Source organism: Geospiza fortis, unplaced genomic scaffold, assembly GCF_000277835.1.
Source record: "Geospiza fortis unplaced genomic scaffold, GeoFor_1.0 scaffold112, whole genome shotgun sequence".
Classification (NCBI taxonomy): Eukaryota; Metazoa; Chordata; class Aves; order Passeriformes; family Thraupidae; genus Geospiza; species Geospiza fortis.
In genome coordinates, this window is record NW_005054298.1 from 7,446,947 (window position 1) to 7,464,110 (window position 17,164).

The 17,164-nt window shown below is 43.6% G+C and overlaps 1 protein-coding gene across 1 annotated transcript in view; it reads right to left on the reverse strand.

Moving 5' to 3' along the window:
• SCTR (secretin receptor) overlaps positions 1 to 14,993 on the reverse strand; it is a 19,697-nt gene extending 4,704 nt beyond the window's left edge. Inside the window, exons 1-8 of the mRNA XM_005415748.2 lie at positions 14,891 to 14,993; positions 11,282 to 11,408; positions 6,862 to 6,972; positions 2,901 to 3,004; positions 2,509 to 2,606; positions 1,402 to 1,534; positions 427 to 580; positions 278 to 338 (exon numbers count right to left, since the gene is read on the reverse strand). Of these exons, the coding sequence (XP_005415805.1) occupies positions 278 to 338; positions 427 to 580; positions 1,402 to 1,534; positions 2,509 to 2,606; positions 2,901 to 3,004; positions 6,862 to 6,972; positions 11,282 to 11,408; positions 14,891 to 14,932 (830 nt within the window). The 5' untranslated portion in view covers positions 14,933 to 14,993. The remainder of the gene's footprint in view (positions 1 to 277; positions 339 to 426; positions 581 to 1,401; positions 1,535 to 2,508; positions 2,607 to 2,900; positions 3,005 to 6,861; positions 6,973 to 11,281; positions 11,409 to 14,890) is intronic.
• Positions 14,994 to 17,164: the final 2,171 nt, after the last annotated feature.

Genomic DNA, 17,164 nt, shown 5'->3' on the forward strand with positions numbered 1-17,164 from the left:
AGATACTGAAAACATGTGGTCTGAATTCATACCTGAATTCATACGTGGCTACCTCCTACCCTTGAAAATGCTCAAATGGAATTGGAAGCTCTTTCTCATGTTGCTTAGCTGTACCTCTACTCACACCCACTCTAAGATCCAGGCTCCCAACACAGCAGGGTGTTGATTCATCTACTTGCTCCCAGCAATTAGAAATGAGCAAGACCCCATGGAACAGCCGGCACAGGGGCTGCATGCTCCCCTGGCATGCCAGCTTCCCCCACTCCACACCACTTACCCAATATTTTCATGGAGCTGCCGAGCAGTTGCCCAGGCAGCCACAAACACCGCTGGGGCACCTGCAATTGGAAAAAGCAGTTAGTGCTTCACAAGTCCATGCCAAAGGCAGAAAAACCCAGTTGTCCTCACTGAAGGGAAAACCAGTACCCCATCCAAGGGCGATGAACCACAAGAGGAACTTCCTTTCCGAGAAGAAGGAAATCACCAGGAGAGTGTGGAGGTACAGTCCTTCCACGAGGAGCCAGCTGTAGTTAGACATGATGCAATACTGAAAGAAGACCATGGTGAGCTTACAGCCAGCCTGAGGAAAGAGAAGATAATTAGCTCCTGCCTGGGTTTGTTCCTACCTTCTAGCAGAGAGAGTGAGCTGTAAATTAATCTTGGCAAATAGAGATTTTATAGCAATTAGGGGACTAAATGGGTGTCCTCGAGACAGGGGTTCACATGACAAGAAAGCAGAGCTGGCACTCCTAAATGCATTAATCAACTGCCTCACTAGAAGAACTGAATGTGTCATGGACACTTGGATTCAGGTTACTGTCTCAGGGGAATTTCACTATTACTATCTTCCTAGTACCAGTAACACAAATATCACCTTAGAGAAGGATATGAATGTATTGTCAATCCTTTTTTTTTTCCCAAGAAAAGCAGTTGATAAAGACAAATTAAAATGTTCTCAAAATGTTATTTTTCTGCAACAAATATCCAGCAAAACCAGTGGGATAAAATAAAACAAAACAAGCCTATTTTTGTTCCTCTCCCTAATTCTTATCTTTTAGTTTAAACCATTGACCATCATCTACAGTGTTGCTCACCCCTCCTCACACCCAAATTTTCAAAACAGTTTGCTGCCAACAAGAAGAAAAAGGCAAAAGCATTTCAAAATTTGGGAGGTCCCAGACTGAGTGCAAGCCATATCTTACTATGAGGCCTCACACTGCAGTGTAAATCAGCAATATTTAACGTGTTCTCAGAGAAGGGACAGAGCATACCTCTCTTCTCCCATAACCCCCCATGATGAACATAAAGCTGGGATGGAGATTTCCTTCCCTGTACACTAAATCCTACTAGGATCCTGCTGGGAAATTGAGGGGTGGAGCAAGCTGGTGAGCAGAGGGTTACCGTGTATGCCCCACAGTAATTTGTGTCCTCAGAGGAAAACAAGACTGCATCCTTGATGAAGTTGGATGAAGCTCTCAAAATGAATGATGTGAAGAGATGCATGTGGATGTAGTTCCTTGTGCAGCGAAGCCTTCTGCAAAAACAGAGAGATCCAGTGAAGTGACATTCCTCACAAACATAAGGAACCAGTGGCTGTAAACAACAGGTTTCAATCCTTAGTAGTGATAAACTGACAAATGAAGAATAGTGTTGTTCTGTCTGTGAAAGGAAGACTAATGCATTTCTCAAGAGGGATATCCTAGAGAAGACCTTAAAAAGCTACAGTCATATCTTCTCTACTCAGGTACTAAAACAAGCTGAATGGTGCCAGGAAAATTGTGATTTCATGCCAATATGCTTGTTCTAGCATCTCTGCCTCCCTCCTTTCTGTAGCAACATGAACCCAAGGTGTTTATTCACACCTGGATGAATTTATTTATTCTGCCAGCACAGTGCACTTGTGCCTGCAGTGTTTTCTGTATTAAATCTTCACATAGTCTGTGTCCAGAGGCTGTGCAGCCTGAATATAAATTTGCAAAGTAGTTGGGTTTCCTTAGCCCAGAGGTGCCGCCCTGACATTTACTGTAAGGGAAATTATTTCACTGAATAAGCAGCACAGTACAAATTCCAGGTTACAGGGATGAGTAAGATAAGCTGCATGTCAGATTGCTAATAGAAACCTGAAACACTTTACCACAAGTCAGTGCAGTGGCACTTAGAACAAAGTTTTAGCCACGGCCTCAAGTGGGGAAAAGAGCAGCAGGGAGAAAGACACTCTGCCCAAGAGACACTGAAATCATGGGAAGACCTCATCAGGGAGTTGGTGCAAATGCCATTTGCAACATGCATCCAGCTATGATTTGGAAAGAAAAGGAGAGCACAATATAATGAGCAGTGCTGACATTTTCTGGGAGACCAGGTTCAGAGATAAATTTTGTACTGATTTCTGTAAAGGTTTTCAGATATACTTCAATTTTTAGCTTGTCCAGAAAGTAAATAGAAGGATTTCTGTCAGCTGAGATGACCAGAAGTCCTGACCAAACACAAACCAGAGATGGTTCTCCTCACCTAAAGGAGGCCAGGACCACCAAAGCTATCATCAACGTCACAAGGGAGGTGCAGTATCCGATGGTGTACATGGTCTTCAGGGTCATGAAATAGGAACGCTGCAGGGGAACATATAATGACATCTTTACCTTGCCTGCCTGGTAGAGATCAGCCCATACCAAATGAAGGATCCCTCCTCCTATTTAATGAATAAATTTTCTTGTAAAATCAGCTACTGAAATTTCACCCTGAGCAACCACTTCAAATCATTTGCAGGAAGTATTCATGCTGAAAACCACCAATAGCAATAACCCCACCTGGGTTAAATCACAACATCAATCAGTCTCTCCTAAAAGTGTTTCTCCCCAGGGCCCCAGAGCAGCAGATCTGTGGTCATGGGCACTCAGACTCACTCTGGCCTCGTTGGTGGTGTCGTTGACATTGTAGCCACAAGCAATGTCAGGTCTCGGGTACGGCTCTGACCAGCCCTCACTCGTACAGTTTCGGTACACAAAACCTGTGTGGTAACAATAAAAAACACAGAATGGGGTATGACCATTTCCAGTTTTATCTTTGCTGTCCTCAGGGTTCAGTCACCATGTAGGGTTGCTTCAAGATCCAGGAGAGCGTGTTGCCCCAGGCAGTGCACTCTGCATAGCTGGAGGCAAAATGCAGCTGAGCTGATTCTGTTGATACTTGCCCAGTGTACTTGTGTGGGTCATAATATTGTTTGCCCACTCAGGGATGACTGTGATGGATGTGTTTTTATTAATTGCAACATAAATAATACTGCTCGGTACATCTGGTGTTTCTTGGCCACTATTCCAAGATCAGCAAACACATGACATTTTCAGCCACAGATTCAAGCTCCATGCAAACCTGATACTCTGCTGAATGCTTCCACCTCCTTACTGTGGTTTGTCATGCTCCAAATAGAACACAAAACTGTAGATGGTCACAGATTTTCAGTAAGATTTAAATGAATACTAAAAGTATTTTCCCACACTGGGCATTATTTTACACAGTTGATTTCCTTGCTTACTTGCAAATTAAAGGTTAGGAAGAATTTCCCCTCTTAAGCTCAACTTCTGGAAAGCTGAGTACTGGAGTCCAACTGTGTCCCTTGGGGCTGTCTTCAGAGAAAAATAGACATTTGCAGAATTCAGCTCATTTTTCGTACTAGTATCCACGAAGGGCAGTTTGTCTGACCCTTTTTTGCTGGGATGTCTGACTTTTAGACTCCTAATGCTGAGTGAGATGAATGCCCAGCAAGTTGCACATGGCTGAATAGGATAGTTTTGAACTTGTCCACATTAATATTTGGCTCTAAAGTGAAAGTAGGAAGTCCTGCCCAACACCACTTACAATGTCACTGGAAGAAAGTGGCCCTAGCAGGCATGTTTGTTACATGCTGAAGAGAAACTTTTACAAAGAAGTAAAACAACTTCCCACTGTCCTAATCTCATTGATCTGCCTGGTAAGAATCATACTTCAGAAACATGGAGTGAAATCCTGGCTTTGTTGCAGTGAAGGCAATGCTAGCAGGCATTTAAAGGGGACGTGAAACCAGCAGTCCTTCTTAGTACAAGCCTTGCCAGAGGGCACCATGAAAGTCCATTTTTTTCCCACACATTTAGCCATGAGGACTTTAGGGTGTCTGGCTCTTGCAAAACACCCCTGCAGTGCTGAGGAAACTGAGGGAGATGCATATCCAGCAGTGTTTGGCAATGGGTAATCTTCTTTGGAGTCCTGCTGGAATTGTCAGGACAGAGTCAGGGCTCCTGCTACTGAGCTAATGCTGGTGACCTGACAGCATGTCTGCACTTGATTTGAACTCACCTCTGTAAACCTGCAAGGCACAGCAAACAGGCTTAGAACCCTAAGTGGAAAGAGCTCTGGGTGTGTCCTTATCAGACTATTATTCTGATGCTGTTTTGAACATCTTGTTCCAGCTTAGCATCTTTGAAAGGGCCAGGCTTGCTTTATAAGCCAGGTTTTCTGTGTTTTGCTGCAGTGCAGCAACAACAGGAAAAGAAGCAGCTCTCCCAAAATGTTCTCCCCAGCCTGTCTTGGCACCCAGCAAGGGGGTGGCATGGTGGGAGATTCTCTACTTCAGCATCAGCTATTAAGACACACTTACTAAACTTGGAACAAAGCACTGTGCTTGTAAACATGCCTGTGACTGTTTTGTGCTCAAGGCTGTCAAAGCAGATCAGACAAGAGGAGGTGAAGTTCTGTGTGGGTGTGCACATGCTATTGCACAAGAAATTGTGCCAGACACATCGTATGGATGGGCACAAGGAAAATTTTTACAATGCCCCTGAGTTATAGGTGACACACATACTGGGGAAACTGCAGCATGCCCCACTCAGAGCAGACTGGGTATCTGCAGTCTGTCTAAAAATTTGGCTTGGTGTTTACTGGTACTTTGGAATTGCCTAGGCAAGAAAGAATGCTGGCTAAAGTGACGACTGTGGAACTGGGGCTATCTGATGTAGCCTTTGCCTCTGAATCCTCACTATTGTCACACCTTCCTTCATTCCTTGTCTAAGACAGAATGCTCAGTTCTGTTACCTGGTTCCAGATAATTTGTTTCTTTGGTCTACTATGCAGAAAAGGACCAGACAGTCTGGGCTGCAAATCCAAGTCTAGAAGTGAGCACAGAGACCAGGGTTTGGGCAGAGCTCAGAGGCATCCACATGGCTTAACATATGGGCCTTTGGCATTTGTGGCTGCCCATCTGCTTTGTGAGTGGTGAGGAGAGAAAACCCTAGCTTTTCTTTTGAAGCAAGAAGATCTTTGTTTTTCTTTTTCAAATTTGTTTCAAACAGGGCAAAGACAGTTGCAGTAAATAAACTCTGGAGTCACAAGCCAACCACAGTATAAAACCAAAGAAGAAGGTGGCCATGAGAATGAGGTTAAACTATTGCTGACTTTGACCCAAAATGCCAGATGCAGAGACTGAAATAAGATGCTAATGATGATGGACCAGGTCTTGGGGTTCTGTTTTGAACACTGTCACTCTGATTACTGTTTATCAGCTTCTCGATAAAGAGGGCAACTAAAGTTTAAGCTGACTATCTCCAAGATAAGGGAGTGAACATCTGAGATGTAATTATGACCTTTGGATGTACAAATTCCTGCTTTCTTCCCCGGTGAGAGGCCAGAGGCAGGGAGCAGTTCCCTCTAGTGGCTGGACCAGCAGGGATTTCAGTTCCTGCGTTTGAGGGCCGGGATCACTGTGCTGAAGTGGCTGCCAGACGGATGGTTTCCTCAGCGATCTAAGCCTTTGTGTAGTTTATCCTTTGGCTTTAAACTAGCTTAAAGGGCTCAAAGGGCAGATAATGTTCGTGTGTACAGAAAGTAGCAAGGTTTTTATTTTAATCTGAGTGGCTCATGTCTGATTTCATTTAAAAAGCACTAAGTGCTTCTCCTTTGAGTTATGTAATCTTTATTAGACAATCTAATACTTTGTCTCCTGTTCCTCCCTTCATAAAATGAATCTGTCTGCTTTTCTGTAAGTACTGGACCTCATTAATCTGTGTCCTACAACTGAAGAATGCAAAACCCTCTTCTCATTTGAATCATTAACTCCCTAAAGAGAAACATAAACACATTTCTTAGGCATTACTGAAAAGCAGAAATGAACAGAAAGCAGGCTTACTTAATAGCTCATGATTACTGTAGTCTACTGGGAATAAATTCAACTTCATTTCTAGCTTAGATATCCCAGAAAAAAAGGACAAAAAACATTGCTTGAGCTCACCTCTGTTTGAGTGAATTGTTTGGTGAGCCATGAAACCTGAATTTCCATGAGATTATGCCACTTGTATGGATCCTGTCACAGGCAAGAGAGAAATCCCCAGAGCAGATTTCCTCTTAATGAAAGCAAAAAGGGGATATTTTCTGCCTGCCTAGCTGGATGTTTTGCCAAAACTCATGTGAACCTAATACTGTGTGAAGTTTTGTCCTCATCAAGCTCCTCTGGGACCAGCCACTGGCTCTAGGAGTTATTAAAAGGGAAAGACAGAAATACACAGAAGTTGAGTGGAGAAAACCCTTTTCCTTAAGAAACCGTGCTAAAAACTTGATTTTCAGGATATCATTCAATTCCTGCACTTTTTTCCATCGGGCTAGAAAACACAAACACTTAAAAGATCTAGCTACTTTAATTCCAGGCTTTTTCATGTTCACTTTAGAGGGGGAAACAGACCTGCTAAGTAACTATTGTTCTTCAGAAGAAGGAGGGAAAAATATTCATTTCAAGTTCAGACCTGAGCGTGGCATCTTTGTAAAGAAATAAAAAATAAAGTGTTTAATAAATAAGTGTTTAATATAAAATATCTAGGTGAGAAAACATCATTTTAGCATTACCTTTTTTCCCAGTCAGCATCTGAAAGAATTCAGGGCAGTGAGCATTGACAGTCTGTCCCACAGTGGATGAAGGCCAGCAGCTCATGTTGTCCCACATTCCAGCACATCTGCCTGGGGGGGCAACAAGGGAATACCATAGAGCATCTCCCAGTGACATAACACCATGAAACCTCCTCCAGCAATGAAACGCTGGGAGACATCTCCAAGCAGCACAACACCATCCAACATCTCCCATGGACCAAGGCAGCTACAGGAACAAAGATGCTCAGTGCTCTGAAAAGCAAGCTGGATGAGACAGAGCAAGTCCTGCTGAGACCTGGATAGGACAGAGCAGGTCCTGATTGCTTCAAACCAGCCCCAGCAAGCTCCCAGACTTGTCCCAGTCTTGTCATTGATCCCATTAGTCTCTAGTAGATACACAAAGCATAATTAGAGTAATTCTGAACTTCACATCAGGCCTTTTGCTACCTGTTTGCTGGTAATTACTGAATGGCCCTGGAAAGATGAAGGAAATCAGATGGGAATTTTTTAACTTATTTTCAGTCTTTCTAAAGCTTTCACTTTGAATAATTATAATGTATTCCTTACATAATATTTTTGTAAATATGAAAAAATGCAACTAGATGACCCTGCTCGAGCGGGGAGGTTTGACCAGATGATCCATTGGTGCCTTCCAGCCTCACCCATTCAGTGATTCCCTGACTAGGAGTTTAAAATGCTTCAGGATGATACTTAAACCACAGATCACTTAAATCACAGACTATTCTGAGTTGCAAGGGACCCACAAAGAGAGCACAACTCTTAAGTGAATGGCCCATTTGGGGATCACATGCACAACCTAGACATTATTAGCACTATGCTCTAAGCAGCTGAGCTAATCTCATCATACTGGGGAAAGGATAGAGAGAAACAGCATCAATTTCTTCCTTTTATTAACATAAACACTCCTCTCTTTCACTATGTTCTCAGGCTGCAGTGAAGTGAACAATGCCATCAGACCACTCACTGAGCTTGGCTGCCCAGACTCACCCCATTTCAGTTAGGTGCAAGGGCTGCTTATTTTAAGGATGGGCTTGTCATGGTCCCCTCTCACAGTCAGGGAGGGAGGGAGACTTTTCCAGCTGCACCCTCAGCTTCACTGCATTGCCTTCTGGCAGGGCTGGTAGAGATGCATCAGGGAGCTAATCTGGTGGCCAATGGAGCAGAGTATGATGGTGATCTTTACTTAGACATCTTGCTTAGGTGCTGGATGCTGGCATGGATTAATTTTGGCCTGAGGTGCACAGTGTTAGGGGAGAAGACCTACATTTGATCTCTTTGTACCAAAGAGAAACTGCAATCCTACCATTTCTTATTTTGCTCGTCTCCAGGTACAGGCTGAAATCATTCAGATTCATCCCCTTTTGCCTCCACTCCCTGTCAATGGTTTTAGCACAGCCTTCTTTGAGGTTTCTGCAACAAAACAGGGGAAAAAAAGGCCACTGGGGCATGTCAGGACTACCCTGTGCTGCTGTATCCCGACGTGTGCCGTCTGCCCTGCATGCTCCCTGAAAGCCGAGGGGAGGAAGTGCTGACCAAGCACTCCCCTCAAACACTTCATGCTTTATTAAGGCCAACCTCCACTAGCCTGACAAAAATATTTACATTTCTGGAAATGTATTGATTTCCTTCTGTGCGACAGTCCTACTCCTTGAAAATACAGAGCTGCTCACAGCCAGGGCAGCACCTCAGCCCTGGTGTCCTCCCTGTGCCAATGTTTATAAGTCTTGGAAAGGATTTACTTCAAAGCAAAAGTTTAAAAGCAAGCAAAGTTTCACCTTGGGTGATATTTTTGACTTAACATGCTGCATTGTTTGGTTTATCTAACTGTCATGCCAACACCACAGGCATAAAACCCCGAAATCAGACCCAATGCACAGAAAAACCTGGCAAAATTATGATGTTGGGTGGTTTCCATACAGGAAAAGAAAACAAAAACCAGCCGAGCTACTCCTCCTGTAGGTGGGCTTCTTGCCACTCCTCATGGATAAACGCTGGATTCTCCCACCCCCAGCTAGATAAAGAGCCTCAGGGTGGAGACAAAGCACATCAATATCTCCCTCACAGAGCCTTGTGCTCTTTGGGATCTCCCTCAAGCAGCACTCAGAGCATTCTCCCGGCAGCAACACGCCATGGTGTCACCATGATCAGGGGTTCCAGGTCTCCAGTAGCTTCCCTGCCCTGCTCCTTGCTCCCAAGAGAACTTCCTTGTCTTCACTCATGCACTAAAAAGAGATAACTGTGAATTGGGTTATGTTAATATTACACTGCTCCCTTTCCCAAGCTAATGTTATCACAAGGGCAGAGTCCCTTTTCCCTTTTATGGCTGGAGGATAAGAAACACTCACTGCTCAGGTACTTGGTGCCTGATTCCCCAGCAATGAATTCCTTTGTTTGTGCCATCTTCACAGAGATGTGAGCACTGCAGCAGAGATGGGATGGTGGGAGCTTGTCTCCCACTTTGTCCTTTTTCCTGCCTGTGCCAGTCAAAGCTTCTGGGGCAGGTGAAGGTGCCCCACACCCTGCAAAGCCACCTTTATTCCTCCCTGCATGACCCACCAAGGGTATGCACTGAATTCCTCAGCTTTGTTTCTCTCTTCTTCAAACTGAAATCCTTGTATGAGATTTTCTCCACACAGACTTCAGGCATGCAGATACCTTTAAGGCTGGAGGTATTTTCAGGTGTGTTATTTCCCAGGATAGAAGCATTACTCCCTAATTTACCAAGGTAAAAAACCTCTCTTAGAGTTTGGTAGAATTTTAGGTAGAATTACCCCATTAAAAATTCCAATAACAAAAGGCCTTGGGTGAATTTTAAGGTATGGATCCAATTGAAAATTGGATTAAGTCTCCACTGAGAAGCTACTATTTGACTGAGATAAAGCAAGACCATCTGTAAAATCGTACAGCCTGCTAATGCTAGTGCAGGTCCACACTGGCGCAGTCCTGTGGAGTTTTACTTGTCTGCATCTGCTGTGGGGCTCTAGTGCCAAGGAAACACAGAGTTGAACATTAGAGCCATATCACAGGATCAAAGCAGAAAAAAAATAGGCTGACAAACCAACCTGCTCTGCACTGAAGGAAACAAACTATACTGATTTATTCATATCATCAAACTTCTTACATGCAATGAGGCAGACCTGCCTTGTGGAGTACCTGGAAGCCTGCCATAAAGTATCCTGTCATTGCCATGTGGCTGTACTGCCCTGAAGCTCACAGCCATCAGTCTGCAAGGGACAGGCATAAAACAGTACCAGAGAAAAATGCAAGGAATCCTAAGAAACCAGACAATAGATCTTCCCTCTGAGATCTGTCCGTGCGCCAGGTCATAGTGAGACTGTTGTGTGTCTCCAGCACTCTCTGTTGGAGAGGAAGGCTTTGAAACTAAGAAAATACCTTAACTAACTCTAGTTCCATGTGGTAGCCTATCTGTGGCCAGGACAGCCTGCACACAGCACATCTATGGGAGCTCCTTCCCTTCTCATGCTGGTAAGAACCTTGCCCATGTTACAGTGGACAAAAGTCACCCAGAATCAGTTCAGTCTGCGGGATTCTGTGAGTGACACAACCCCATCCTCAGTGGTGATGGCTGGTCACACACTAAAAATAGTCCCATGTGTTATCTACACCCAGTGTTCTCTCTGAGATGCTGACCCAGCAGCTGCCTGGGGGAAATAGCACGCAGTTCACAGGCAAGGTTTAATAATCTCTTGCACATGACCCCAGTTGCTCAGCTGTGAAAGCAAAGCTGTCTACATGATGAGGACTCAGTACCACAACTTTCCCAGGCTATAAAGCTCCTTTGTATGATGATAAATCCTTGCTGAAATTCAAGAACTCTGTTAGGTGACAGGAACTTGGAACAAGGAGGAAGCAATGAGGACCTTCAAGCCACGTGATTGAAATGTTGGCTGCTAGTCTTCATTGATTTTTAAGGTAAATATAGTTAAGTAAATTTGCAGTTGCCAGGGTGACTTTTTAAGTTATCCTTTTCCAAGAAGACATAATTGCAATTTGCAAGATTTTGTTGCTGGTGTGTTCCCTAGTTGTGAGGATTGCAGTCAAGCAGCTGGGTTAGAAAGTTCCCACAATTCTTCCTGTCACAGTAAGGTCAAAATCCCACTCTCAAAGCCTCGTAACAGATCTTACCTGTTTTTCTGCTCTTAAAGTAGAGATGTATTCCCTATGGGAAGGGATGCCAGGGTATCTGAGTTTGAGTACATGTGAGAGCAGCTTTTATCATGTGCATTTGTTCAGCCTTTACCTGAGCTCAGGAGCAGATCATTTTCAGTTGTTCTGTTCCTTGCCTCCAGGGAAAGGGTATCTGAGTTTGAGTACATGTGAGAGCAGCTTTTATCATGTGCATTTGTTCAGCCTTTACCTGAGCTCAGGAGCAGATCATTTTCAGTTGTTCTGTTCCTTGCCTCCAGTGAAAGAGTCTCCACACACTTTTCTTCCTCCCTTTTCAGGACACTCAGAAGGTCACAGACAGGTGGAATAGCTTTGATCTGCAAATTTTAAAAGCAGCGGAATCACTTTTCCTCTTAAAACTTATAAAATCTCCACAGAATCTATTCTTTTTATGCTCATATTCCCCATGTAAATTTATCACTTGATTGTGAGCAATATTTCCTTGAAATACAGACAATTTTCCCAGTTAAGTCTGCATTTTTGTAGCAGCAGCAGGCAAACACAGACTGAGTTTATGTCTTCTCCCTTTTGCTGACATTACTGACATTGAGAAAAATGTGTTTTGCTGCTAAATTAAGTACATGAACAGGATGCTCTTCCAAAAGACTGCAGAAACATCCAGGACACTGCTGGAGTCTCCTAGAGTAACAGAGAATTAATCACTCACCCATGGCTGTGTTAAACCATACACCTGGCAGGTCATTTTCCTGGGCACAAGTGATCCAAATATGCCTGCTGGTTGCAGACCACCCAAGCCTGTTTCCCTGCTACCATCTGGTAGCTGCAGGAGCCACCTGAAAGCAGAATCTCACCCAGATTTTCATGAGAACCTAGATGGCAATTTGTCCTAAAGGTCATTTTCATATCTTCCCAGCCTCCTTTCACATAAAACCATGTGGAAATGTTAATGTTCACTCAATCCTGATGTAGCAATTAAATGTGTGTTTATGTTTTATGCAGCTGGACCAAAATCAGTGAAAAAAACAAACAGCTACAGACCATTAAAAGGACAAATATTGAAAATCATCACAAGATTATTTGCAGGACAAGGTCTTAACAGTTAGTTTGTTCAGAAAAAAAGTATTTTTACCCTTTTCAGGGTAAAAGTTCTTTTTACCAGTGTCTATTCTTTTTGACGCAAGAAATCTGAATATAAGTGGATTCCCATTATAATGAATTAGATAATTTCTGTCTAATGGATAAACCAAAAATCTCTATAAATTCTCATTATGGAATTTTTATGTACATATACATAAATGCATACATATGTACATGTATAATGAAGAGATTAGAAGCCAGTCATCAGGCTCTATTAGTTGAAAATTATCAGATAGACTTTGTTTATGTTCTTTGTTCAAGAAAGTTAACCCTGCAGCATCACATTACTGCTCAACCTAATAAATCTTGTAGTATTGCTGATCACTTTCAGATTAGATTTGGGAGAAAGAACAATCCCTGAAAACCTTGTAATGAGAACTATTACTTTTCTACAATTAAATTTTAGCTACCAGACATTAGAGACAATATTCCCACTATATTGGCTGGAAATTTTTTGAGTATTGTATTTCTGAACAAAGTTTGATCTTTTCAGCAGTGTTATCATACCTCATCTAATTGGTCTGGTGTGTAAACTTGTGTTTAATTTCAGTATCCTCCTCCCTTGTCTTTGTGTGTCATGAAATAAATGAACTAGAAATCACCTGGTTTTGCACAATGTCATAAATTGTCTGGAATCACACATGCAAAGACTTTATATGAAAGAAACTCTCTTCTGATGCCAGGATTTGAATGCTGAGCATTTGAAGTAGCCAATATAACCAGTCTGGGTTGTTAAAATGATACTGAACATATGCAAAAATAAATGCAAGGAAACATGTTAACAATGATCTCAAGAACAGGGGAATACTCCATCTTAAAAAAGCCTTTACGTTGTGTGGGCACTATTTTCCTTTAAGAAATGTGGGTCCTAAGAAAGTTTTTGTTTTAGAAAGATTTAAATTCTGTGTTATTTCTTTATGGCTAGCGTGAGGCCACACACTTTTAGCACTCACAGTTGTGAAGAACATTCTGGTGATCCAATACAGCATTACTTTCTTACACTAAATGTGTTGTTCAAGCAGGAGTACAGCATAGGCAGTGCCTTAAAAAGTGATGTCCTCCTTATTCTTCTAATCAGCTGGATACCCCTTCATGGGAATAGATGTGCAACTAACAGGATTTTAAGCCCAGGGAAAGCAGAGAGCTTCCAGGTGTGGGTTTAAAGACCTTGTTTTCCACCAAGCCTGTCCCTGAGCCAGTCTGTGCCAACACAGGCATCCAAGGGAGCAGGCTGGGTGTGCGCGCTCGGATGTTTGCGGAGCGATGCGAAAGCCGCTTCCCATGGCGCGGCCGGATAACCCCACTCTGCCAGCAGCTGTGCTCAGTCTCACTCTTGTTTACCATCCACAAGTGGGAGCAAACAGCCTGCCCCCGCTGCTTGAGAGTGAGGAGGAAAAGGGGCTCCTCTACGTGCCGTTTCTATGTCTCTTCCTAAACAGTTCCCTGAAACAGTTGTGATCTCCTTGACACTTCACCAGCCACTAAATTAACTCTATCCCAACTGAAACCAGGACAGAGAGAAAGACATCCTCATATTTTGTTTAAAGACAAGATACCAATCCCATTCCAAACAGAGATAACTGTGATTAACAGATCTCCAGAACAGGCAAAATTCTGCAATATTGACAGCAACAGCCAACACAGTTTTTAAAGTGTGAAATGAGTGGATCTAAACATTATCCAGAATTCACAGCCACTTCATTTTAAAATAAGTGGATTTGGTATAATAAGCATTTAAGGATTTAAGGAGCAAAAGATGCCTGGCAAAATCAAAACAGGTATTTTGAAAGATTAGAAGAACCAATAGAAATAGGTGCCCTTGGGGACACCCTGAGCAATGACATGTGTTTACAGAGTCCTTTAGGTAGTACTAAGAACAAGAAACCAAAATTACAACAAAACCATCACAGTCACGATTTTTATTGCAGAAGATGATCAAAAGGCAAAAGGTTTGAAGATTGCATCCACTCTGCAATTAAAATGTCTAGGTGGAGCTCAGGTTTTCTCACAGTTGGAGCCAAATTCCCTACTGGGACAAATAAATTGATTTTTCCATTTGTTGTAATGAGACAGTGATTTGATCCTTTCCTAACTTCTCACACCCAAACCAGACATATTTCACCCTTTGTTTTATATGCATTCAAAATCTGAATAACCTGAGCAGCACCTGGAGATCACAGCCCAGGTTCCACTCTCCTTTCTGACTGATCCCAGCACCTGGAGCTCAGCAGTGACAATCTGCCACACAAATCTCAGTAAAGTGACAAAGCCAGAAAAAAAGAGACAAACTTTGTGGTATAAACATTGCTTCACATTCCTTTAATCTGAGTCCAGGGAGGCACTGCTAGATGTGGGCATTGCCCCTTAAGGGATTGATTGCTGGTATAAATCAGTAAAGCTTCTCTGAATGGAGTTAAATCTTTTCTCCTTCAACACAATACCTGCTGTGTTTGTCAAAGTGTGCTAGTAACACTTCTGTCTTTATAAAGGTGAGGAAACTGAGGCGTCCAGCATCTAGTCATCTGGCCAGTGTCAGTTAGTGCAGGAAGCAGCAGAAGTAAGAAGAAAATTTAAAAATCCCAGGTTCTACACAAATCTCTTTAAACAGAGACACCACAACTTCATGGAATAGAGGTGCTCAGCATTACTCAGATAACATGTGATTCCATGCAAACGGGAATAAATAGATCTGAGCACCTACCGGGACAGCTGAAATCCAGAAGATCGCCCAGATGGTCCACATAGTCAATCACAGTCTATTTTCTTCATGCCTCATGCATCAGAGGTCAGTAGGCTGTTTGTATGCTCTCCAGCGTGGCTCCTAGCTCTTTTCACTTCATCCTTTTCCCTCCTTGCCTTTTTCCCTTCCCAGCTTTGACCATCCTTAGCCAATGTTTCTCTCCAGCTGCTGAGCTCTAGAGAGCATCAGCAGTGACAGGACCCCCTCCTCCCATCCACCCTGCAACTCTCCTCCTCCTCTGCAGAAGCGCCCTGTCCCAAGAATTACAGCACCTCTCTTGAGCATGTTCCGACTGCTGTCTGCCTCCCTTCCTGGCTATTATTCACTGTTATCGATGGGTGTCGCTGGGCAATGATCGTTCCTCATGCTCCCACGATAAGTGACCAAGCAGGACTCCCTTGTAAGTTGTCAGCCCCACAAGGCAGGGGCAAACAATCAAGGGGAAGTACAGTCCTGGAATAAGTGCTCTGCTGAGAAACTGAGTTGGAGGAATGTGCTTCAGGCTGCCTGCACTGCTTCTGCTCTCGGTAGCTCTGCACATGCTTCCCACAGGGAGCACACGTCCCTGAGAGGCAGAAACCAGAAAGCTGGCAGAGTCTGCTGCAGGTGAGCCAGCTGCCTGCATGTCCCACCAAGCCCAGCTGAGCGCAGCTGCCAGAGCCCAAGACAACTTCTAGTCTGGATAAACAGGGTATCTGCTCTTCCCTTCCAGAGAGGACTCCAAATACTCCCCAGATTTCATCCTCTTATCCAGCATCTGAAGAAACAGACAGTCTGCATTTCATCCAAATGCTATAGGTTGCAAGGTGTCATTGCATTTGGATCCCGCTGGTACCTTGTTGCTGGGATGTAGATTTCAGACATCCTGGGTTTCTCAAAGATAGTTCCTTGGCAAGTCCCCTCACCTGTCAGCAGAGCACTCTTTGTTGTTCCTGGTTTTGTTTCTGTGGCAAAACTATTGTAAAGGGGCTGTGTGCTTGGCTGGGTGTGAGCTCCCAGCTGCCAAGGCAGGCGCTCCAAACCCTTGCTGGTCACATTCACTTCTAGCACAGTACCGAATACAGCTTCAAAAGAGAGCCAAAGTTTGCACTGTGTACCAGTGCTCCTTCTCAAAGCATGACAGTCTTCAGCTTGTCTCAAAATATCTTTTACCACATATTCCAATTTGCCATCACCAGACAGGTCAAATTTAATGAACAGCTGCCCAGAACACAGATGTGCTTCAGGTTTACCAGTAAAGTCAATAGCTAGGAAAAATATATGGCTAATTGCCTGTGCGCTGAAAATCCTGCCATTGGATTAAACAAGTTGTCTGCTGAGCAGCACAATGGAGGAATTTGGGTTGCCTAGCAAGTGCTGCCTTTTCCATGCCCATCCTGACTCCAGCTCATGTGCTCATGAAGATCACTGAGTTGCAATGCTCCCTCTTGCCCTGCACACCACCCTCATCCCTCCTCACAGTCCCAGAGCAGCAGTCAGGCAAGCGGCAGCATTTGCTTAACCCCACACTGGCTCTGTCTCACTCATCCACCACGCTCACGCAGCATCCTTTCCCCCTCAAATGGCAAATGCTTCAGTCCTTCCCCCAGTCCACACTAAACTTGTAGCGATTTTCATTTCTCGAAAGACATCTGCTTCCCCACAGAGTTTGGCTGAAAATATCAAAGGGTTAAACAAACTGTTGAAAGGGGGTCTGGGAGGCAGACAGACAATGGTTGCTGTATAGTCTGAAGAAACCACACTGACAATGCTGCATCATCTCGGTGGGGCGCCAAGTCCTTCTCTCTCTTCCTTTGGCTGAAGGAATATTTTATTACTCCATTCATTTTGCAGCATCTTCCCCTGAAAGCCAGCACTCTTTCTTGCATTTGTGTAATTGAGAGAGCTTTGCTTCTGAATGTACTTTGGAGTGTGGCACTTTTTCCAAAATAGGCCCAGGAGTCTGGAGAGTCAATGTTGGATTTAAACACCAACAGTGTGAATTAATATTTTGTGATCCTCCCACTTTATTCACACGCAGGCTGAGTGTTTGAAAGAAGATGGATGCAAAATAAAATCTGGGAGATTCTCACCTGTGCAAACCATTGCTTGACTCACAGCAAATGTCAGCCCAGTGGGACAGACAGGGAGAGCTGGGAAACCTAACAGCAGCAGCAGTCTACAAACAATTATTACCAAGATTTCACAGATCCCCAAATGAGATGTTTGTTTAATTCAGCAATAGCTGTGTGCGTT